Source organism: Metopolophium dirhodum, chromosome 1 (genome assembly GCF_019925205.1).
Source record: "Metopolophium dirhodum isolate CAU chromosome 1, ASM1992520v1, whole genome shotgun sequence".
NCBI lineage: Eukaryota > Metazoa > Arthropoda > Insecta > Hemiptera > Aphididae > Metopolophium > Metopolophium dirhodum.
The window spans coordinates 130,780,441-130,805,887 of NC_083560.1; the positions used below are offsets into that span (position 1 = coordinate 130,780,441).

Consider the following 25,447-nt stretch of genomic DNA (forward strand, 5'->3'; position numbering starts at 1 on the left):
TTAAACGTCGGACACGGAACGGACAGTACGGATACGGAACGGTTATGTGTAAATAGACCTTAAATACATGTTTTTACAATCAGCGTTTTTCTAATAATCAAATTAACAAATTGATAATTTCATATCAGATTTAAATTTTTATTTCTCTTGGGTATTAAAAAAGAATGTGAGATGATTTGGAGAGGACGAATTAATATTTGATCAACGATTCTAAATAACATAATGTGTTCCTTGTTAAAATTATTTTTAATTAAAAATTATTCCTTAATATTTGTATACAATAAATAAAAACATAATAAACATGTATACATTTATTTTTAATATGGTGTATAACTTCATAGGTAGTATCATCGGTTTAACGTGTATAATATATCAATTTGTATCAATATTCAATATACAAGTATTATTTCATATTATTAATTCGATCTTTAAAAAAGAGTTATTTAAATATTTATATATTAAAATATTAATATCTTACCTGACATTTGTAGATTTTTACCAATCTCTTCCCATGCCTCTTTACGAATGTTCTGATCTTTATAATCGGCGGAAAAAACATCGTATAAAGACTTGTGTTAAAATAAAGACTCGCGGACATTTTCAATTAACGACTCTTCAAATGAAGACATTATAAAAAATGTATTATATTTAAGAAACTAACTGAAAATAAATGATTAACCAATTGCATGTCTGCCATCAACCGATGTTTGGAGTAAAATGTCGTATTTTACTATCACACGTCACACGTTTTTCAAAATTGTTTGAAACGAGTGGCGTGGAATCCAGTGGGAACACGTTGCGTGTTATAAATATAATCACAAAACCGAATAATATTTAAAAATAAACGGGTTAACATGCGATTTAAAATTATCGGCGTGTTAACGCGTGGCGTGTAAAGACATATTAATACGTGGCGTGTGAACAGTGGTGTCCCTAGCTTAACCTAAGGTATATCTTTAACCGTACGACGGACTGAATTATTTTAGTGTTACCAACTGTGTAGTACGAATGCCTCATGCTCCTCTAGCTTAGTAGTACTAGACAGATACGATGATTTCTCTGACAGGCCAGATGATGATTGACGAATTAGAAAGGTTGATACATAAACTGGTGGACCATTTGATTTATGTTTCGGCGTACCAAGGCCGCAACGAGACAGCTGGTTGGACGATGAAACGAGTTTAGGTGGTAGTAGTATGTCATACTACAATAATACTTGGACAACGACGACGCGTACACTTCGACAGTGCGTTGAACAAGATAGACGGACGAGATTGGCGTACACGGCGGCTCATTATACGGCAATGATACTTAGACAACGGCGACGAGTACACCTCGGCGGACGTATTGCGGTGACGGAGCGTATCACTGACTAGCGGCTTTTCTAGTCACTTTATCAACAATTGCTAAAATTTCGGACATTACTTTTCCACTTTCCATCAATGGTACATTATTCTTTTCCTTCATGTTTAACCATGTACAATATGCAGAACGACAATCATCATGTGAACCAAGCACATGATATGGGGCATTTTTTAAATCTTGTCTCAATGTGTTCACATCATGCGATTTTTCACACTCCTTAATTGCAGTCCGCACCCCCTTGACCAGTCTTTCTAGGGGAGACGAACTTCTAGGCGAGTCTATATTGACACTATCATAAATAAAAAACATTTTTAATTTTTACTAAAAATTATGCCGGTATATGGATTATAGATTTTTTTAAAGTATGACAAGAAAAACTTATGAGGAACTTTGAATTATATTTTCAAGCTTTTTAACATAGAATTTTTTTTAAACATTTTTTTAGAAATAAAAAAGCCGGTGAAAATACAGTGAAACCTCTGAATAGCATTTTCAAATCATTCTGTAGATTTTTGGGCTACTTATAAGTATTACCTACTTAATATGAGTTATTTTTACGTATTTTTATTAAGTAGGTATTATACAAATAAAACTGTTTCCCAAAACAGAAATGCTTGAAAATGTAATTTACCTAAGATTCGTCCAGTGCCGTAACTAGGAGGGGGGGGCAAGGGTGCTCAGCAGTCAGCACCACCATGGGGCCTCATAAATTGGGACCCCGACATTTATAGAAATCTTAGGTGAAAAATTTAAGAGAAGAAAATAAACAATAAAAGCTATAATAAGGTAAATAAAAAATAACAAAGTAATTCATTTTAGTATTTTATTATCTACTACAGTAGGTTCAATTCATAAAACCTAGTTAAGGAACTGGGTTCGTCATTAGGTGTTAGACCTGGTACTAGGAAAATATTTTGCAAAATGTTTAATGAGAAATATTATTAGTCTTTAGAGTTGAGACAATTAGTCAAAAACACATACATTTTTTAAAAACCTAACGTAAATTTAAATACTTGTTATACTTCTGCTTCGTTACCTTATGGTCGGGTTTTCGATATCCTCTTCAATTCTATTAGTATTATCTTCTTTATTTATTTTTTCCTTTTTTCTGTATTTACCAGACCCTAAGTTTTTTATGCACTTAGATTTTGCACTTTTTTTTTGTGCATTTAGACTGTTTACCGTGTTTTTTGTTTGCCATAATTTATTCGTCCAATATAAAACACAATAGTAAATACGTTATTAATAAAATATGAGCTCACACGTTCACTGTAGAATGACTAAAATGACAAAATATTGACTTTGCTAATAGTGGTAGGTAATACATAGCAATAATCATAAATGCAATTACCAAATATACGAGCTGTACAATAATAACTAGCAACAACATAATATTATAATATGTATGATTATACCTATATTTTGATATTTATTTATAATGTCTTCAAAGTAATATTCAGAAATAATATTATTATTATTTTTATATTTTATATCGTGGTGCGACTATTATTTCAGTGGCATAGATAATAATAGCAATCGAACGTGAGTAGTGGGAACCGCTGCTGAATCGCCAGCGCGCCGTCTTCAAACAGTAGGTCGAAGATAGTTAGAGTAGATTATAGCGCGATTCTGATTCCTAGTAACGCGCTCCGACAGAATTCGTCAAAACTCAATCGCATATTCCCCTTTATTAGCTATTCGTATACCAGGTCGTGGATTCCGTCGGAGGAGTCCACTTATAAACAATTAAAATTACTGGTCATAAGGATGTCTAGAGCTCTCTGCCGGCTCGTATTTATGTACAATCGGGCTCGCATTCTATGTTCAGCTTCGGCGTTTTTCATTGTTGATTTTAGAGGGTTGAATTCCGAAGTAGATATTAATGTGTGGTGATATTATGGTTATGAAGAGTATGGTTACCAAGTTTATAACATACTTATAAACTTAGTAAGTTTTAAGCAGGTTATAAGTCTGATAAGTACTTGTTTGCACGTTTAATGCGTAGTTGTTGATGCGCGCCCTCTAGGGTCACTAAGAATGACACGTATTTTGTGTGCGTCAGGATTTTGTTCCAAGAAGTGTGTATTTGTTCGGCCGCGCATGGGACCGCTAGAGGGCAGTGTAGGGCCGATGACTTAAATTGTGTGTTTAGTTTTGTATGATTACAATGTGTGCATGGAAAAAATTGTCTACCTTTTAGGAATATGTGTACCTGCTGGCCAGTCTGCGCTCCACTAATAAATTGTGAGTTTTATTTGTATACCTATTATAATTTATCATATTTTTACTTGTTGGACCAGAAGGGTCGTAGTTTTTGATTATTGGCATTAAGATAAGGGAGTCGAATTATTATTATAACTACTCACGACTAATCCCTATTATAGATATGTCATGTAATTATTATTTATACTCCTACAACCTACACATTATAAAATATTTGTATGAATTTAAAATATACACAAAATTATTCTTATTATTATACAAACTTGTGTTACCATTATTCACTAGTATTTAAGATATGATATGTTGAAATTGAAGCACTCCTTCTGGTAGAAATTTTGTATACAGGATAAAAAAAAACACATCATTATAAAACCACTAGCTTCCTCGCTCCACTCAGAATCTAAGAATATAAATACAAATTATTTGGAAATGTTGGTAATATTTTTCTCAAATTAAAACGGGAGTCCAGTAAAAATATTATGTGATTTACATCACTTCAATCTTCAACAAAACTTTTTAAATTTAAAGAAGAGTTACCAGTTTAATAAATAATCTTCTGATTTAAATATGCAAAAATATACTACATAGCAACCACCAACAAAATACAGTTAATTAAAACATATGTTGTATTGAATTTTATTTCTATAAAATTATAAAAAAATCCCGATTCTACACATCACTAAAAATTTAGTTATACACTACAAATCGAGAATTTCATAAAATGGAACACACTAAGCGAACCAGAAATAGTGGAGCATGTTGCCGGGATGAATCCAAAATGGTTAGATGCGCGGTTACCGCGTTGGAGAAGATGAGGGATTACTTGTTCGAGACATCTGTATGTCAAGATGCAGACAATTTGAGCACTCCAGGGGACTACAGTTGCGTGACTGGCTGCAATAAATACACAACCCAAGAATGTCCATTTCGAGGAACCGGAATGCCACCTAATGTAAGTAGTATTTGAGAAGGTTAAGGATACATTAAAAATGTTACTATCTGTAGATAGTGCAAATTATAAGTTCAATGTGTGGTATAAATTATCATATTTTATGATGATATTATATACACATATGTGTTGGTAATAATAGCCTAACTGAGTACCATAGGGTCAAATACAATTAAACCCCTATATACTTTTTTCCTGATATAGGTAGGTAATCGTATTTTCAAAAATAAAATAATTCATAGGTTTTCTTATTTTATTAAGTGAACTCCTATTATTTTCTATTGGTGAATACTGCAGCCTGTGTGTATCATTTGTTTTGACTTTCTCAAATGGCAACTGACGTGATGTGCTGTTACAGCTAATGCGGACATTCTGTGTGAATAAGAAGAAGTTGGCGATCGGCCGGTTGGGTCCGAACATGATTCGACTTCTGCCCGGCCAGGTTGGAGTAGCCGGTGACCGAGCCACGTTCCATCTGGGTCACCTGGGCAGAAGAAAGACCTCTATCGTCAAGACCACTACAACTGATAACAATGGCCAATCGGTTGCGCCGACAACCGTTGTGGTCGACCGACCGACTGCCACAAAGTACATCAACACTCAGCGTAAGAGGACAATGCAAGTGTTGCCCGCGGTTCCGGTGTCCGCCAATAATCTGGCAGTCGGCCCAGTCACTGGGTTACCTGTGGACGACAAGGAGCACGTTTTTGTTTTGCGGCTATCCAAAGCGTACGAAAACCCCGCCGACGTAGCCTGCTTGCAGGTTGAAATGCGTCTGCCTAACCTCCCGCTGGATATAAAGCGCACGGATGCTGAGACGCAGTTTTTGAATGATGACGTAACGACCACCGTCGTGACCCCTGGTGGAAAGAAGAGATCAAAAAAGAGTTCAAGAAAAGGATCAAGAAAAGGATCGAGAAAAGGATCGAGAAAAGGATCGAGAACAGCATCAAAAAAGGGGAAAAAATGACGACCATGATTTCATAATGAAACCGTACACCACCAAAAGCACAAATTAAATGTGTTATTGAACTATTTTATTAGACGTTTTATTTTATTAATTTTACCTCAAAATACATAAGAATAATACACACGGTATATCTCGAGGAAATGTTATATCGATTCCACCAGTACAAGGGGGTAATTCTGGAAAAGTGAAATCGATAAAAATGTATTATAAAAATAAGATAAAAAAATTAATTTTTTAGGATTTTACAATACGAAAGCTGTAATATGAATGAGATGGATTTTCTACAAAATCTAGATGTTTTAGAAAACTGAGATTAATTTGAATGAAATAAATTAATGAAATCAATGAGATTTTGCTAAAATTGAAAAGTAGTCCCAAGATTAATGAAACACAATATTAATGTAATATCTAACTAACAACTGAGCATTAATTAACAAAAACTTTTTGGTTACGATTATTATTTACGTGTTAATATAAATTAGTTTAAGAATTGTAAAATAGGTGCTTACTATTAGTAACTATTTGAATCCAAATAATTTTTTCATTACTTCGATCCATGACAAAAAACTTATAAGTAGTTGCGACAATCACCTAAATTATCTATGGATGTCATAGTAGAATTTGTATATGGTGGAGGGGGGTACTGGGACCCAGCTGTGGATCCAGAATTGTACGCACAAAGAATGAACTATAAAGATAAAATACGATACATGATAGGTACACGAATGTCAGCCGCTATTTAAGCTGCTTTGGCCTACAATTTTTAAAATGTTTGGTTTATGTATAGAGATTACAATCCCGGCCCGATTTTATGATCCCGGGATTACGGGATATTTAGCTATTAATCCCGGGATCCCGGGATTATCCCGAAATTTAATAAGAAAATGTTTAAAAGAATTATGCACAATTTTGTTTTATTTAAATATTTTTATTATTATACATAAGAATAGATATAAGTTAATAAAGTTTATATTAGTTAAATAAGTTTATAAATATACATTGGTTTTAATTATTTTGAAAATATGAACGCAGAAATAGTAGAGCGTCTAATGATCCGTCTCCAAGTCTGCTTCTTAGCTTGTTTCCAATATAGGCTGCTGCTGAGAATGCACGTTCGGACTCGATACTTGTAGGAGGAATAGACATTAAATACTTAAATGCTAGCTCTAAGTGATGCCCGCGAGTTCCTCCATTTTCAAATAAATTCATCTCTTTTTTGATTATTTTTATCAAATCAGTTTCTTTTTGTGTTATAGGATCAATTGTTCTTTTACTTTTTCCTATTTCAAGCTCCAACTTTTCTTTTAATGTCATTTGAGTGAGTGTAATAGATTCAATTTCTGTTTGTTCAAAACAATGTTGTTGTTCTTCCTTAGGTGTCATTAGGTGTTTATTATAATGTATCCTTTCAATTAATTTTATTATTTGTTTTCTAATAAAATCATTTTTAGGGATTAAAAATATATCTTTCAAATATGTAATTTTATCATAGTCATCGTGAGGATTCTGTAAATAACTCAATACGCCAGACAACTCTGGACGTCGTCGTTTTTTTATACGATCACTCAAGCATGTCCTCATTTTATTAGCAAGTACTGAATTTTTTTCTGACAATTCCTTGAAAAGAAATTTAAATGCAGCATCAGCAGTGCACAAATTGGAATCACGACGACCAATTGCTTCCACTGTCAGTTTAATAGGGGCTAGTACATCTGTTATCTCAGTAATTAAGTTATAATCAGAATCTTCTAAGCTGACTGGATGGTTGAGATCTATAAGCGATTTTTGAATACTGGTTTTTAAAAGGATAAAACGTTCCAACATAGCAAGAAGACTATTCCATCTCGTTTTACAATCCAGGAGTAGTTTAATTTCTTTTCCATGCTCTGCTTTAACATATTTTTGAAGTATAGTGTCATTTTTTGTCGGAGATCTTTTAAAATACATTACAACTTTGCGTATTTTTTTAATTACCACATTAATATTATATTCATTGGTTAAATCTGGCATGTCTTGAATAATATCATTTTGCGGAAGAATATTTAAACCTGAATCCGGAAAGTCAAATTCTTCATCGTCATTTTCATCAAATTCTTCATCGTCATCTTCATTTATATCATTTGCAATTGATTCATCTCGAATATTTATATTTTTTTTATTATAAAGTACATCACAAACAGCTAAATGAATACAATGCGCGAAACATAACTGGTGTTCAGTGTCAACAAGTTTTCCTACTTTTAGCATAACATTTGGTCCATCGGTTAAATTGCGACAATATCTTCTTCTAGTGAAATATCAAATCGACTTAATCGTTCTCTTAATACACAAATACAGTTTTCAGCTGTCATTGAACCATTAACTCGAATAAGACCTAAGCTCCAAAATTTTGTTTGCGAATGGACGTTAATATTCATAAAACGTTTGTTGGCCGTGGAAGTCCACTCGTCAAAAGTTAAACTAAATTGTTCACCTTTTTTTTTCAACCGTTTAAATTCGTCAATTATTTCTTTTCTGATTGTTAAACTAAAATTGACTACACGATTTCGAATTGTTACGGCTGATTTTGGTAAATCAGAGTAACCTTTGGATATTAATAACTGTCTTAAATCATTAGAAGTTATAAAAACAATAAATGGGAAACCATCCAAAGCTGTCATTCGAGCCAAAACATGATCTAGTGTATCACTCTTAATAAAATATTCAACTAACTTTCGTTTAGCTGGTGGCGGTGTCGAATTTTCTTCTAACGGTTCTCCATGTCCATGCCCAGTTGATGAACAATTGCTTTCAGATAATACTTTAAAATTATGTTTGGATAACAAATGCGTGTGTAAACCTTTTGTTGATCCTCCCAATGTCTTCAATACTGCTAAACATCGTTTACAACGCGCACTTTTTCCATCGCTTGCAATTAGGAAATGACACCACGCTGACGATGTATCTAAATCTTTTTTGTGTTTAACAAAAACACTTTCACGTGACATTTTATAATAAAAGTATAAACACTGTGGTATCAAAGTTAAATATCAAAAAAAATATCCGTGAGCCGTGAACGTGACTGATGAGTGTTGACTGTAGCGCTACGGCCTACGTATTGAATGTATTCAGAGAACAGCGTATTGCGTATACTAATTGTTCGTACGTATACCGATCGGTCGTAAAATATATAATCTCATAACAGTCATAACATAATATAATCTTATCTTAAAAACACGTTAATCGGCATTCATAATCGGGGTACTGAATTATTGAGTGCTGTTACACAGTCCCGGGAATCCCGGGATTTATTTATACTGGTCCCGGTATTCTCGGTACCTAAAAGTAGCCGGGATCTCGGGATCCCGGGATTCGAGATCCCGGGATTGTAATCTCTATTTATGTATGAACAGCATTTTTAAAATTATTTTTAACTAATAACTAAAATTCTTCGTTAAAATATTTTATTTCGTCTAAATTGTGTGGGTTTCAAACGCCATTCACGTCGGTTGTCCGTCATTCCGTGATAGACTTCACCGCTGTAGCTTGTACGTGCCACAGTAATTTGAACGTGCCGTCGAGTACCGACGTCATTATCGTCGTCCACGTGTAGTCGTCACTAGTCCCGCCAGCCAGTATTCCGTTCTTTTTTGGCTCCTTCAATTTAGATTCTCTGCATATACAATTATACAAAGTTGACCAGCATCGCCCCGCATCAAGAGACCCAGGGTGTCGATTCTTATAACTCATACAGTCAATGTCGTATACGACAAATCTACGTTATCATCATCGGTGGCATGAGTTGTAATGCTTTCTGGGAAAGTGATTGATTGAATACTATTTGGCGATACGTCTGGTAGATTCACCCTTGTAGGTGCTCGAAATGAAGAAGGTTTGATATGGCTAGGATATTGTGTGTGTGAATACATCGGATACTGTATTGATTCATACTCTGTGTTATATACTTGAGCTGATATATTTTCAAAACGTCTACCAAAGGACTCATAATTATAATGTTGAGAATTAGGTTGACTATCCTTATGTTCCGAAACTCACTAGATTGGTAATCCGCTGGAATTAGTTGTTCCTAAATACAGCAGTTGATCAATCCGCTGTAGGGGTGGTAATCAATCGGATTGCTTTATCAGGAATCGTAAAATTTCCGGCTGGATGGTAGCAAACCCGATTGATTTTATAAGAATTTACGCGCCAAATTTGTATTACTAATAACTTTATGATTTCAATTTAATTTTCTTCTGTTTATTATTCTATTTTTAGTTTTTACCATAGGGCATAGACTGTCTATACTACACCTACAGTAATTCATCATAATTGAGTTTGACTCGTGTTTTGTATGCAGCGTTTGAGGCGTGCGCAAATTAAAAATTGTATATTTTAGAAATGGTTTTTTTCTTGAAATGGATGAAAATATAGAAATGCGTATTAATTACGATGATTGTATTTATGTGAAATATTTAACCATAGAAACAGTTTGCACATCATTCGACTTACGTAAGTTCACTATTAGTTTTTAAAAATTGGAATTAGATTTATTTTTAATTATCATTATTATTTTTATTTATTTAACTATTTTTTATATATTTATTTTGATTATTATTTAGATTTGGGTGAAGGTTTCTTAAGTGCAAACATTGCATCTCTTTTATCAAACGATTTTGTAGATCTTAAAGAAAATGGAATCGTCGGTATTGAAATTCCTCAATGGTAAAACTCATAATGCAATTATTTCAATAATAAAAACTAGTACCTATATCAGTTTATTACATAACAATTTAATTTATTGTTTAGGTAAATGGAATATGATATCATTTTAAAAAATATTCGTATACGATTGAAAAAAAATGAAAAACCAGAATCTATTATATCAAGTACTTATTCATTTTATTTATTCTATAATACTATATATTTTATATTTTGTTTAATACTAATAATTGTATCTAGTATAATTGTATATACCTATTATACACAAATATTATACTTTACAATTTATTATTGTTGTTATTGGTTAATATATAATTTGTTTTTAAACAACTTCATTTTTGTAGTAATTATGCAACACTTAAAACATTTAAGTATAATATTTTTATCTTAATGACATTTGAGAAATTTTAAATTGAATGTTATATTATGCATTTTGATGATATACCTATTCAGTTTTACTTTATTTTTTGTAAAATTTTTATTATTGACTTTTCTGGAGGCAAATTATACATACCTAGCTTATAATAATTTAATTATTTATAGTAGATACATCATCAAATTATGATATATCACAAGAATCGTTTCAGTCTTCTAAAGATACAGGTACAAGAAAAGTACAAGAAACTAAAGTTTGGACTGTGAGAGCAACAAACTTACTAATAGAAAACAGAGGAGATGCAGAACAAGATTTTAATGGCAACAAAAAGAACAATAAAATTTGGGATAAAATATCTGCGAAATTAAGTGAAAGTGGTATTGTTGTTTCTAGAACAAATTGCAACATTAAATTTAGAAACCTAATGTCAACATTTAGGGATAACACTTGCAGAGCTAATAAATCCGGTGAAGGTTGTATTCATTGGGAATACTATATCTTAATGAAAAAATATTTTGGCAAAAAAAACTCTGTTAAACCCAAGAAAAGCACTCTCATTGAAAGTTCTTTAACATACTGCAAGCATTCAAAAGTTGAAACTTCTTCTGGATCTATCACATCTGAAACCCTTCAACCATCAAATTCAACAACAACTATTGTTGGCAATAATTCAGATGATGAACTAGAAGAAGTTATGCCCAAGATGAAGAAGAAAAAAAATTTCCAGGAAACATTATTGGAAGAAATGAAAGAAGACCGAAAGTCTAGAGTTGCTTTCCAAACAAAACTAGATAATTTCATGGAAATGATGATTAAAATAGAGACAGCAAAACTTGAAAAACTAAATACAGAATAAATTTTTATTTTTTCCAATATATTTTTAAAATTGTTATTCTTGTTTAATAAAATAAAAAATCAAACAAGTTATATTTTGTTATATAATATTGTACTATATTTTGTTATTAAGAATAATTTTTTTTTACATATATACATTTTTTTAATTGTATGTATACCTAAATTGTTTTTGTTATTATTCCGTAAGATTTTTTTTTTATATTGTTTTACACTTGTTTACTTTTCATAAAATCTGAAAAAATATAAATAATAATAATTTGATAATGTATCAGGGGCGCCAGAACAATGGGGGCAGTGGGGGCAATTGCCCCAACAAGATAAATACTGTGGGGGCAAGACCCCCACGACTTCATGGTCTAATTATATTTACATTTAGCCCACAATAGTACAATACCTAAATATTATTCTATAATTTTTGTTCAGCAAGTAATATATTATATCTATTAGTAATTTCAATACTAAGAATACACATTGCACCGAGCACAGATAGAATACTCCAGGTGCTGGCAGGTCCCCCCCCTCTTGATTTGGAGATCTGCTGGATAGCGACAAGGGCAGAGGCCAATGCGCTCCCGCCCCTGATTCGACAGGAGACCCTTGACAGGGCAAGAGGGGTTTTCCTTGAAGAATGGTAAAGCTGGTGGGCTGCCACCAAGAACGGCAGGTGGACGTTCAAAATCTTCCCCGACGTAAAGGAGAGACTCCGATTACTACTAGCGTTAAGCCACGAGGTTATGCAGTTTTTGTCCGGCCACGGAAATTTTAGGGCCAAATTGGCGGGTTTCAACCTCCAGCCGTCGCCGATCTGTGCTTGTGGCACAGGGGAGGAGGACGTGGAGCATGTGCTGTTTAGCTGTCCGCTACACAACGAGCACAGGGCGCACCTTGAGTTGGCTGTGCATCTGTGGCCTTGCGAACCGGAGATAATAGTTACATCTCGAAGACTGTACGCCGCAATGGTAAGATTTGCCAAAATTGCTGCCTATTTGGAACGCCCGGCATAGGGGCGAAGCAGGACGGGCAAGACACCCTGCGTGCCAGAGTGCCAAACCCCGCATGTGTTCTGAACGAGTGTCAAGGAGTGAGCAGGCAGAAGCGGTTCACATGCGGGGCCGTCCTGAGGAGACACTCGTGCGTCGGGGACGCGGGCGGCGCTGACGCGGACAACCGAGGTTCGCGGACAACCGGAGGCGCCGTGGTGGCTGAAAGCTTAGGCGAGTAGGCCACACCTACATCGGGCCCTGTGTCTGGGGCCATGGAAGAATACAGACACAGTCTACCCCGCTTGTCGTACAAGGCGACTAAAGGGGTAGGGTTGCGACCTACGCACCGTGGGCGAGCGCTCGCGGTAAAGGCCCACCGAGAGCCTGCTGAGCCAGCGAATCCTGGGAGACCGGGCGTGCCCTGTCGAACATCTCACCGGTGATGGCCTACCTAACGGGGGCGAGACCGGTGCCACGGGAAGGGGGGAGCCCCACTGTCCCGAGTTATGCCCGGGTCAGTGCCCCTCTACGCTGGGCGCGTGTCGGCTTGCCGTCGGGCGCCCCGTGCCGGTTTGGTTTCGTGGTGGCTGTAGCGGGAGCTACTGTATGGTTCAAGCCAAGGCTGGCAGGCGAAGGTCTCCAGTGAACGGCTGTACCGTCATGGGGGTGCGAATCCCTTTGGCGTTGCAGTTTCTCCTGGGCACTCAGCTGGTCTACCGTTGGATAAAATCAGCGGAGGTTGCCCGTAACCAAAAATGGGAAGTGATGGGATAGGTCACGACCTCACCAGAGGTGGCACACGGTGGCTCCAGACCTGTGCCTTCTGGTACGGTGCTTTGGCACCGGTGCTGGTGGTCCATAGACGACACGCTCGCGGCGCTCGCGACGAACCTCTATGGCTCGTAACAAGCGCACAGCGCTTATACACGGTCCATAGTTGTAGCCGCAAGGCAGCAAACCGAGGATACTCATATGATAGTATGTACATTAACATTTTTTTTTTATTATTATCTAGTGTATACATACACTACATTGCTTTTACCATTACGATATTATACAGAGCGTGCCAAGTAAACGATTTACGTATAATATTTTAGTAAGGATTATGATTTTTTTTATAAATTTGTTTTTATATTTAAGTTTTTTAGTAATAACTAAATTAAATCGTCTCGAATGTGTTAATTATGTTCTATTCAGTTATATTAATATTTAGTATATAACAACTTTACTACTTTAGATTGTGATAAAGAAATTAACGTAGAAGACCTTGGTATAAACAAACAATCACAAGCATTAGAAATCATCCACATTTATTCAACTACACTACCCATAACAGAAACAAAAACCTCTAAAGATAATATTTATTTAACTGAACAATTTATTCCCAAAAACGATTTTCTATTCCCTAAAACAAATGGAAGATCATGTCAGTTGAAATGGTTCAATTCGTTTAGTTGGCTACATTATGTGAAAGAAAAAAATGTTGTTTTATGTTATCCGTGTGCTTTGGCCAGTCAAACTAAAATAACAAAAATAAAAATTCATGGGCAAGAATCGTTTATTGGTACTGGGTTTCAAAATTGGAAGAAAGGCACTGAGCGGTTTTCTATACACGAAAAAAGTGAAAACCATAGAGCATCAATAGAATATTTAAATTTTCGTAACAACTCTCGTCCTGTTATATCTTTAATTACTGAACAGTCTTTAAATGAACAAAAAGAAGCTCGTACAGTATTTAAAATTGTTATTAGCTCTATTCGTTACTTAGCTCGTAGTGGTCAAGCTATTCGTGGTGGTACATGGGACTCTGGAAACTTAATTTATTTATTACAAGAGCGTTCACTTGAAAATCTTTCAATAAAAATTTGGCTTGAAAAACGAAACAATTGGTTAAGTGGGGATATTCAAAATGAGTTGCTTGAAACTATGGCGCATTTTGTTTTACAGAAGATTAAAAATTCAGTTCTAAAAAGTCCATTTATGGCCATAATGGCTGATGGCACTACAGATGGTCAGGAACAGTTTAGCATTTGTTTTCGTTTTTTAAATACAATTTCTTTAAATATAAACGAAATTTTTGTGGGTATGTATAATCCTTCAAGTGGAAATGCTGAAACATTATTTTCTTGCATCACTGATTTATTGACACGTATGTGTCTTAGTTTTGAAAATGTTAGAGGACTTTGTTTTGACGGAGCGGCAACTATGTCTGGTCATAGAAGTGGAGTACAAAAGCGAATTTCTGATGTACAACCTAAATCTATATTTATTCATTGTTCAAATCATTCATTGGACTTAGCATTGAGTGATACTATTAAAACTGTAGATTTTGCTAATGATGCTCTAAATTTAATCAGATTTGTAAGCAATACAATCTTAGATTCATCAAAACGCAAAAACATATTTTCTGGTATTGTTCTTTCGACTAACTTAGATGAAGAAAATGACTATAAAACTGAAAATATACCAGGCATTATTCTTTTTTGTCCTACAAGATGGACAGTCCGAGTAAAAGCAGTTAATAGATTTATAGAAAATTATGAAAGAGTTCTTTTAACAGTACAAGAAATTTTAAAAGATTCAAATTCAATTAGTAAAGATAGACGTGCAGTTCTCCGCGTATATGAGACGAAACTTTGGAAGTTTGAAACTTTTTTTGCTCTGGAATCTTTGTCTTTAATATTGGGTCCATGTGAGCAGTTGGCTAAAGCTCTGCAAAATATATCATACACTGCTATTGGAGCCAAACATTCATCAGAATTGTTAATAAAAACTCTTACATCGTTACGTAATGATGATGTTTTCAATGATACTTGGAATAAAACCAAACAATTAGCCGTACATCTTAACCTTCTAATCCTAGAGTTTGTAAGCCCCCTGCCAATCTTGAATATTCAACTACACGCACACCTTCAGCCAACATCGACAAAAAAGTTGCTTTAAGAAAAGAATTTTTTGCTTTGATTGATTGTTTGTTGAACGAATTAAATGAAAGATTCACTCAGTCTGGGTTAGACAAAGTAGTATCAATGGAAACTATTTTGATGCGTTCAATCAATACAGATAAAATTGAAATAAGTGAAATAAAAAAACTGATTTTAATGTAGATCAATTAGCTGCTCAATTAATAATGCTTCCTAATATTTTAAATTCTGATAATCCCTCAGCAACAATAAAAGATATTGTTGAAATATTTAAATGTTGCCAGAAACTTCACGTCAATTGATGAACCAAGTTGAACGGCTTATTATACTGTTATACACAATACCTGCAGCATCAGCCACACCAGAAAGGTCATTTAGTGGGCTCAGGCGTTTAAAAACCTATACACGTTCAACTATGAGTCAAAAGCGTTTGACTCATTTGTTACTACTACACTTAAACCAAACTATTTTGTATGAGATTTCCTTGGATGATATCCTAAAAGAGTTCATTAGCCGTACAGCAGAGAGAAAAAGTGTATTTGGTAAAATGTAAATTATTCATTAAAATTTGAACTGTATATTATATTTATTAATATTGTATAATAAAATATAGTCATGGGATTTTTGATTAAAGATTGTACAACAAAGAAACTGTGTATGTAATAAAGATAATTACAACTGTAATTTGTATTGTTAATAAATTTTTATCCCTACATGATTTGAATTTGTTTAATAAATATTTGTAAGAAAAAAATTTAATTATACCTTTTTCCCAGCATAGGTGCTGTAAAAATTGGGGAGGGGTGGAGAGTAAGCACCAAAAATTAAACACTACTATTTTTGCTCCTATGCCCTCTAGAATAAAGCTTGAAATATTTTGCCCCCACAGCGAAAAAATCGTTCCGGCGCCCCTGTAATGTATTTAAATAGCTGTTATGTTAATATATAGATATTTAAAATATTAATTGTAATGAGAAGCACTTTTTATTTATAATTACCTAGAAGTAAGTTCATTTATTCTGGATATCCCATTTCGTTGTTTAACTGCCATTGAAGCACTAGAATCATGACCTTCTATTAAAGTATCTACGTCAGTAAGGTTTTCATCAACTTCTATTAAATCATTATTTTTTATTGCCAGATTATGTAGAATGCAAGCACCAGTTACAGTTAGACTCATGAGTTCATTTGATTTTGATTCCAAGGATCTAAAACATTTGAAGTATAGTAGAGCTCCTAAAATATTATATAATATTATATTTAAAAATTTACTTAAGTCTCCGAAAACTTCCAAGTAACAAGTTAAATGCCCTGTTCAATTACAACCCGAGTAGAGCTTAATCGTCTATTAAATAATTTTTCTTTATCTGTCAATATATGGGTAGCTTTAAGGAACTAATAATTTTTTTGACTTTTAGAAATTATTTCTTGTGGTGTTTCTAATAATGTATTACCCAAATACAATTTTTGAAAACTCTTGCATCGTGAGAACTCCCACGCCATCCAGAAAATATGTAGGTGAACTCAAGGTGAGCATTATATACTGCCTAAAAAAATAAAAATAATTTTTTTTATTAGCACTTGATTTACCTAATATGTATGTAATTTACCATGAGAACTATTGACTGAAACATTTTCCGATTTGTATAATCACTTCTCTTAGCTTTTGGAGCATGGATACGGATATGACAGCCGTCAATACACCCAATTGTGTTTGGCATATAGTTAACTCTCAAGTTTTTGAAATCTTGAATGGTATCTATACAGAATTATACAAACGATTCAAGAGTAGTAATAACAACAATACCTGTTGCTGAACTTCCTATAGGCCAAATTATAAACTCGTCAAGAATTTTTGAAAGAGCACGAATAAATTTATGAATGGTACGGCATGCTAAACCTCTCCAAAACGATCCCCAACTTGACTATTCAATTAAACAATATGTATAAGAAATGAATGTAATGATTCAAAAATTTGAATAGCTAGGTAAGTACTCAATACATTTTTGTAACAAAATATTATATTTGTAATAACATGTAGGTAATAACATAATGTTAAATTATCAGTGACACTAAACAAATATGTGAATAGAAAAAGTAATTTTTGTTTATATTACCGAAATGTCTCCGTGTTACTCATGTACCATACAGTCATCAAAGTCGATTTTTCAAAAGCAACTAAAGGCCTTCCCACTTTGGTTATGCGTAGAAAATAAAATGGTTTTACTTAACACATTAAAACCAAATATTTAAATAAAAAAATTATATTAGTGTCAAATTTAATTCAAATTCATTATGGCAATAACTATTCTACTTACTTCAATTGAACTTATTGTAAGTCTAAAATGACTTTTAAAATCCAAATCGTCATACTTGTGACTAACATAAAATTGGTTGTACGTATTTTAGAATTTAAAATCGACAAGCAATGATGAAACATTTTTTGTTTATCTAAAGACTTATTGCTTTCATGAACATGGATTTAAACCAAAAAACAAAACAAATAAGGACGTACTATTATCCATTTTAAGATTAATTAAAAAAATAAATTATCATTTATTATTTTATTAATATTTTAAATTTAAATATTTAATATTAATAATATTTATCTAACTGATAAATTTGATAACTGATTTTTATCATAATCACTCATTATTATGATTAGGGCATGGTTACGTAGGTTTACCATAAGTTTAAGTTTAAGTTCGTGGTTGAAGCGCAATAGCAAAATAATGTGTTCCTAAATTCTAATCAATCCGCTGGATCGGGTGATGCATTTAGGAACACACGGTATATTTTTGTATTATATTCAAAATCTCAATTTGAGCTTGAAATGTCATGTTATTATCAATGGTTTTGAAACGATCGTATAATGACAGTAAAAAATGCTTATCACTATCAATATTATTCGACGCTTTATGTTGTTTACTCATACGTTCTGACAAACGGTGTGATAAGTATGTAATTAGCTCAGTCTCCTTATCTGTATTTCAGGGATAAATTTGCCGACTATTTTATAAGTCCAGAGGGTGAATTACATTGGCAGTATACAATGTTATATAGAAATAAATATATGTGATTTGTATTGAGTAATAAGTATCTAGTATTAATAATGTGTAATATTATATTTGTAACGAACCCAATAATATACATACTATATTATTGTGATCGTTTCGCCTTAAGGTATATTAGGTAACATAAAAGATTAGATACAGATTAGCATATAGTAATTTGAATATATAAATCAATGTCATAAATCCTTTTAAAATACGCTGTGGGAATATAACGAGAGGGCGATGCGATCTTGAAACCGCATTTCAATAGGTCCTACAACCTCACCTGAACAGGGTAAGAAAATAGTAACCAGATGGTCAAGTACTCATAGTTAATATTTAAATACATTAAGTGAAACGTAGTACGTATTTCTGATTTTCTGAACAACAGTTAAAAAATCCTACAGAAGAAATACAATCATATATCATAAAATATCATATGATACATGGATATTACTTATAACATATATATGTTACACCGAATTTGTGAAATTGTCGATTACATGAAATCGGCAGAAAATTGCCGATTTCATGAAATGAGCAACACTGTTGCCGACAGCGTGAAATTAGGTGGCCGAGCGGTCTAACGCGTCGGATTCGGCACAGCCGGTCCGAGTTCGATCCTCGACCACCGGGCGGCATTTTTCTGTCATTTTTGACATGGCGGGAAAGTACCGAATAATGTATACCATATACTTCACTAGCTTCTCTGTAGGTCATTTGTCGTGACTTTATGCACCGAATGGCCGATTCTAAATCATTTGGGTTGGGAATCTTATATTTTTTGGCTCTTGGATCTTTTTTTCTGATACGACCCATGATTGTTTCTATTCACCCGCAAAAAGAGACATTTTACAAAATTAATAATAAAAAAAAAATAATGAATTTAAAATTATTATACTTACAAGTTTTGACTACTGACAACTAGCTTGAACAATTTAAATGTGTAAGTGAACGATCAAAAAATTATTTCATGATAAACGGTGAGTTTGTATTTTGTGTTTTTTTTTTTATAAGAAATAGTACATGTTTGTTATCAATTTTAAGTGTATGGTGGGAAATATAAACGGAACGTTTCGAGCTTATCGAATTTCGTAGTAGTGTGTATTCGATTTAGTGAAGGTTTCATATTGATAACACAAATATTAGATTATAGAGACGAAGAAATAATAACATTCCTGATTTTATTTCTATTTACCCCACTGTTTCTATTCAGCCGGTTTTACGGTACCACGAAGCCATAAAGATGACTCCGTATGAAGCAGTTTTTGTCAAAAACCACGAATGGGACTGGCAACAAAAGTACCTCGTGAATTATTGGACAATATAATGACAGGAATGCTGGAAGAGGCAGGCCCGGCGCAAAGCTAAATGACGCCCCAGGCAAAAATGCCAAATGGCGCCTTTTTCATACGACATACATAATATCATAATAGTCAGAAAAAAATGTTGTTCATGGACAGAAATACGGAAAAATGATATATTATTATGCTTAACTTTTAACATATTATTATGACAAAATATAATGTAATAGGTATAATAATTAATAGGCACATATAATTGATATAAATACAAATACTAATAATACAAAAATAAATAATACAAAAATGGTTGTAAATTAATAATAATAGAGATGCACCATGAAACATGACATAAATAAATTAGTTATTTAAATTTCTTATCGATCCACACTTTTCTTGATTTTCTCTCCGCAAAACTTTGTATAATTGTAGAAAAATCGATTTCCGCAGCTATTTCGTTTTCTATGGATAACACCGATAATGAGACCAAACGTTCATTAGCCATAGTAGATCGTAAGTATCTTTTTATGAGTTTTAATTTGGAGAAACTCCGCTCACCACTAGCTACTGTCACTGGTAACGTCAATAATAATCTTAATGAAATCCAAAGATTTGGAAATATGTCTTGGAGTTCATAGTCAAAAATGTATTGAAGAATATTAAGAGGTGAACTTATGTCCAAACAAGAAATTAATAATTGCTTAATGTTCAGAATCTCTGTGCATAATTCGACACCATCAATATCAGAGTCAGATCCATCTTTGAGGTGATTGTGTAGATCCATACAATGTTTTAATAATTCACTTTCATTTACGGGTGCATTTTTTAAATCGTACAAAAAATTCCATAAATCTAAGAGGTAATACTTGGTTCAGAATTTGTAATAGGTAATGAGGATGTAATATTTTGTTCTGAACTTGTAGAAGGCAACAATTCTTCTGAATAATAGCTATTATCTTTTTTTGGCTCAGACGGTTCAGTGTTAGTAACCAATTCAGTATTTTGAAATTCAATAGAAATATCCATATTTTTTAAATATTCAATTTTATCTTGTTCAGAATTTGTAATAGGTAATGAGGATGTAATATTTTGTTCTGAACTTGTAGAAGGCAACAATTCTTCTGAATAATAGCTATTATTTTTTTTTTGTTCAGACGGTTCAGTATCAGTAACAAATTCAGTATTTTGAAATTCAATAGAAATATCCATATTTTGTAAATGCTCAATTTTATCTTGTTCAGAATTTGTATTAGGTAATGAGGAGGTAATATTTTGTTCTGAACTTGTAGAAGGTAACAATTCTTCATGTTTTTGTAAAAACTTAGATAAAGCATTAGCACCTTTTTTAAATTCTAATTCCCTCTTAATCTTTTTTTTTAAGTTTTCTGCTCCAGATAATTTCTTTTTCGGTGCCATTCTTAACTAGAGAATTTCCTGAATTAATTGTAACAATTTGTATAATATTAATAATATTATTGATTAATTATAATTAAAAATAATATTATTAAAAATATAGGATTCCAATATATGCAGCAGCGAACGTGTTAATGAATAATAATATATATTTTAATTTATTAATTAAAATATAAATATACCTATATTATTTACTTTCTTATGCCTGTTAAAGTTTCTTACTAGCTACAACTTACCTAATAACTAGTGAATTTGAATCGTCAACTGAATGTTTTGGCGTACGCGTACTCGTTTCAAAGAGCAAAAACAAAATTACAATAAAGTATCGTCACGGGCCCGTATAGTACCTTCGTCAATCAGTAATAAAATAATACGTAATACCACTAATACTACTAATAAAATTAGCGTGTATTCGTGTATACAAATTACAAAGAATAAGTTGATAAGTGGCGGACGAAGTGACATGGTCACGAGTCACGACCAGACACGACGGCTCGACGCGATAACACGATAACAAATATTCAGGAATTTTTTTTATTTATAGAACAACATATACGATAAACATTCTACGCGACTACGCTAAACCATAGTTTAAATATACTCATATTATTTTAATATATGGCTAAACGCTAAACGGAATAACCATAATAATAAGTAATAACTATCAATATTTCAGTAGGTACAAAGTTATAGGTATTTTATATTAAAAAAAAAATATATATTACTGACAAAAATGTGCAAAATTGTAAAAGCAATTTCGGCGCCCCCTGAAAATGGCGCCCTAGGCGACCGCCTGAGTCGCCTTACCCTCGCGCCGGCCCTGGGAAGAGGATATGTTGGACATGCTTTTTGATCCATCTACTACACCTACTACAATATCTACTCATACCATTCCGGAATATCGGAACGATGAAGACGTGGAAGTACTCAATATTGAAGTGAGTAAAATTAAGATTGTAGGAATCGTATTTTTTATTTAACCAATTTTAGTTTAATTAATTAATTAAATAACTTGTATAGACAAATGATTAAAAGGGTAGGTACGCATGAAGCAGAACTACTAGAAATCAATACTGTGTGCTCGCTACATGTTACGCCCGAAAATGGAGTACAGCAAAAACTTGATAATTTGATAAAGACCACACGAAACATTTTGGAGATTAAAAGTGAAACCGACGAAGTAAATCGGTTTTTTTTTTAAAAATTAATTAGGTATTAAATATTTTTTAATTATTTTTTTGTATAGAACACTGAAGAGGTAATTTTCGATCATCCAGCTCTAACACGACGCAAAATTGCAGCACAAAATTTATAATCTCAAGCGAACAGGATGGTAACCAGGGGAAAAGGCATCCTCCCTCCCTTACAAGTTGGTGACAATGTTCTTGTGCCAATTCCGTCGGTGGATCGAGGGCGAGGAGATGCAGTCAACCTTCTTTCAGTTATAATAGAAGAAAATGATGGCAAATTTCGTATTGCGACAAACGAAGGGATTCTGAGCACATGGCTGGAGCGGGGAACAGTTTGGCTGCTACAAAGTACTGTTCCCTAACAACTGCAGACGTTCAAAATTTTAAAAATGAATATACTTTACGGGAACTCGTTCGATTAGGGTCAGTAGGAACCGGTCAAGGGTATCGACGTTGTACCTGCCGTACGAATTGGTATTGTCCGAGTTGCGGTCGCAATAGACGAATTGCGGTCTTAATAATATTGAAGGTAAAATTAACGTCTTAATTGCGGTCAGTATCCGGTTATCGATTATCCGATGAGCTCTTATCCAATTTTCGATAATATACGATGTTGCCAAAATTTTGTAATTTATTATTTTCAAGGTCCATCTCAATGCCCCCCCTCCCCACTTTCGAAATTTGAACTTCTGACCACTCCAAACGTTTGTGCAGAAATGTGCACCAAGTCCAATCGTTTGTGCATAAAAACTGAAAGCTCTATCCCTAAAACAAAATGGGGGGGCCATTGAAACGGTAGCCCCTCCCCCACATTGAATATTTGGATTTTTGAATGTGCCAAACGTTTGTGCATCGTTTGTGCAGAAATTTGCACCAGATCCCGACGTTTGTGCACAAAAACTCCCAGCGCTATCCAAAAAACAAAGTGAGGGGTATTAACACGAGGATCCCCCTTTTTTGAAATTTTAAATATTTGTCATATTAATAAATGTTGTTTACGTACCTAATAGGTTTAATAGAATTTTACTATTGCCATGTAAACGTATGACAAATAAAATCTTCAAATATTTTTAATTTATCAAGAAAGCATTATCTTGTTCTAATGTTTTTGATTTCAAAATTGTATGAATAAATACAGTTTTTTCTTTATGCATTTCTTTAATTTATATTTTATATTCAAAATTTGTATTTTGACCGTTTCATTTTTGTATTTAGCATAATAATATGTAACTATGTCAATATTTAAAACATAATAATTATTAATCATATTTTTTTACCGCAACTAGGATTTTTACCTATTTTGATATTTAACCTGTTTTGATCCCGACCGCAACTCGGATTTTTTTTTTTACCTGTTATAATCTCGACCGCAACTCGGTATCAACCTACGAATTGCACCATCAAAAAAGTGCACATGCAAGAAAAATGACATGATGTGTAATTCGGCGTGCCATCCCGGCCGTAGTTGCCAAAATGTATAAATATAAATATATAACTAAAAAAATTAATATAATTTCATAACTTTCGATTATTTTTTTTTTACTTTTTTGTACACATAATTTATTATTACAATTAGATTTTATTATGTTTAAAGAGTTTTATGTAAGAACATAAATATAACACATTAATTTATATTGAATTATATATTATAATTTTTTTAAGAATGGTCTTGCCGATTTCACGCAATCGGCAGTATTATGCACTTCAAGTTGCCGATTTCACGCTGTCGGCAACAGCGTTGCTCATTTCATGAAATAGGCAATTTTTCTGCCGATTTCATGTAATTGGCAATTTCACAAATTCTGTGTAACATATATATATAAACAATGCACAGTATCTAAATATTAACGATTCTTGGAATAGCCAGGCGCAGACACGTAGCTAAGGGGGGGGGGGGGGGTGTGCCTGGCCCACCCTATTATGTGTCCGGCCGTATACCCATTATTATACGGGGGCTTTAATTTTTATGAAATTTCAAAATTTAATATTGTCTAAATATTACACAAATAAAACCAAATATATCGCATTGTTTCGTGAAGAAGTACCTCAAGCCATTTATGTGCACTGTTTAACTATTATAACCATAGACTTAAACTCATTATATCCGATGTTTGTAAAAATGCAACAAATGTAAAAATTTTTTTTTGTATCGTGGAGAATTTATATATATTTGTATCCGGTTCTTCTGTACATGCTAAATTTGTTAAAATTCAAAAAGGTATGAAATACAAATCTATTATTGAGATAAAAAAAGTATGCTAGACAAGATGGACGGCATAAGTATTTGCTTGTGTTTCATTAAAAAAAGTATTGAGCCCTCTTCTGGTTTTATTAAACAATTTAATTAATGAATAAAGTGATAGAGCAGCTGAGTCAAAAGGATTACTTCATTTGATAGATTTCAACTTCATCTTTAATTTGATTATGTTCTCTTATATATTAGGACTATTTAAAAATACAAGTGACTATTTACAGAATGTAAATGCAGAAATGGCTGAAAGTTTAACTTTAATTTCATTAATAAAAACTGTTTTTTAAAGTATGAGAGATGATGACTCGGAAATTAATGTCACTTTCAATAAACTTTATATTGAAGCTACTAATATTAGTAAAGAAAACAATATAACAATACCTATTCAAAATTCAAATAAGAACAATAGAACAATAAAAAATCCCAGAAAAGTTTCGGCAGTTTCTTCTTACAGAAGTCTGATTTGAAACTTAATTTATTTTTACCAATATTAGATTCAGGGACTGGAACCTTGATGATTTTTACGGTTCCGGTTCCGGTTCGGTTCCTAGAAAACCTAAAATTTCGGTTTCGGTTTCTTTTCGGTTTTAAAAAAAACTTTTTAATTTGGGGTCATTTGCAATCATAATTTGTATAAACTCTTTTAAATATTGTATCCTCTCTATCATATCATATGTTGAATGCCAACGAGTCAAACAGTCCAAAATTGGTAATTTAAGTTTTTCTTTTTTTATCAAATATATATAGGTTTGATTACGCAGTTTTCGAACTAATATGCGAACTTTATTTAACAATTTATCCACACCACCATCTTTTAAGCTGTCTATAACTGCTAGTTGTAGAGTATGCGCTGCACAACGAATACCTGTAATAAACAAAATGTTTTATTTATA

At 33.1% G+C, this 25,447-nt stretch overlaps 3 protein-coding genes and 2 pseudogenes across 3 annotated transcripts; 4 read left to right on the top strand and 1 right to left on the bottom strand.

The window, feature by feature from the left end:
* Window positions 1-4,309: 4,309 nt before the first annotated feature.
* Window positions 4,310-5,507, top strand: LOC132953774 (uncharacterized). Its single transcript, XM_061026120.1, has 2 exons — window positions 4,310-4,540; window positions 4,896-5,507. The coding sequence occupies exons 1-2, from the start codon at window positions 4,310-4,312 to the stop codon at window positions 5,505-5,507; spliced, it is 843 nt and encodes a 280-aa protein (XP_060882103.1).
* Window positions 5,508-9,904: 4,397 nt separating this feature from the next.
* Window positions 9,905-11,440, top strand: LOC132953775 (uncharacterized). The gene is made up of 4 exons (XM_061026121.1): window positions 9,905-9,998; window positions 10,109-10,211; window positions 10,341-10,375; window positions 10,752-11,440. Exons 1-4 carry the CDS (start codon window positions 9,905-9,907, stop codon window positions 11,438-11,440), a joined length of 921 nt encoding a protein of 306 aa, XP_060882104.1.
* A 733-nt stretch (window positions 11,441-12,173) lies between these two features.
* LOC132953776 (zinc finger MYM-type protein 1-like) lies at window positions 12,174-15,529 on the top strand. Its single transcript, XM_061026122.1, has 4 exons — window positions 12,174-12,398; window positions 12,455-12,653; window positions 13,660-15,184; window positions 15,286-15,529. Exons 1-4 carry the CDS (start codon window positions 12,174-12,176, stop codon window positions 15,527-15,529), a joined length of 2,193 nt encoding a protein of 730 aa, XP_060882105.1.
* Window positions 15,530-16,340: 811 nt separating this feature from the next.
* On the bottom strand, window positions 16,341-19,218 carry LOC132953777 (uncharacterized; annotated as a pseudogene).
* A 427-nt stretch (window positions 19,219-19,645) lies between these two features.
* On the top strand, window positions 19,646-22,428 carry LOC132953778 (uncharacterized; annotated as a pseudogene).
* Window positions 22,429-25,447: the final 3,019 nt, after the last annotated feature.

What these genes read in the sequence shown, in the direction of transcription:
- LOC132953776 (XM_061026122.1), top strand. Translation starts at nt 12,174, where the DNA reads ATGCAGTTTTTGTCCGGCCACGGAAATTTTAGGGCCAAATTGGCGGGT. An exon ending in GAAGACTGTACGCCGCAATG is followed by an intron (nt 12,399 to 12,454) that starts GTAAGATTTGCC and finishes GGGGCGAAGCAG; the next exon opens with GACGGGCAAGACACCCTGCG. An exon ending in GCCAAACATTCATCAGAATT is followed by an intron (nt 15,185 to 15,285) that starts GTTAATAAAAAC and finishes TTCTAATCCTAG; the next exon opens with AGTTTGTAAGCCCCCTGCCA.
- LOC132953775 (XM_061026121.1), top strand. Translation starts at nt 9,905, where the DNA reads ATGGATGAAAATATAGAAATGCGTATTAATTACGATGATTGTATTTAT. An exon ending in TTGCACATCATTCGACTTAC is followed by an intron (nt 9,999 to 10,108) that starts GTAAGTTCACTA and finishes ATTATTATTTAG; the next exon opens with ATTTGGGTGAAGGTTTCTTA. An exon ending in ACCAGAATCTATTATATCAA is followed by an intron (nt 10,376 to 10,751) that starts GTACTTATTCAT and finishes AATTATTTATAG; the next exon opens with TAGATACATCATCAAATTAT.
- LOC132953774 (XM_061026120.1), top strand. Translation starts at nt 4,310, where the DNA reads ATGGAACACACTAAGCGAACCAGAAATAGTGGAGCATGTTGCCGGGAT. An exon ending in GAACCGGAATGCCACCTAAT is followed by an intron (nt 4,541 to 4,895) that starts GTAAGTAGTATT and finishes GTGCTGTTACAG; the next exon opens with CTAATGCGGACATTCTGTGT.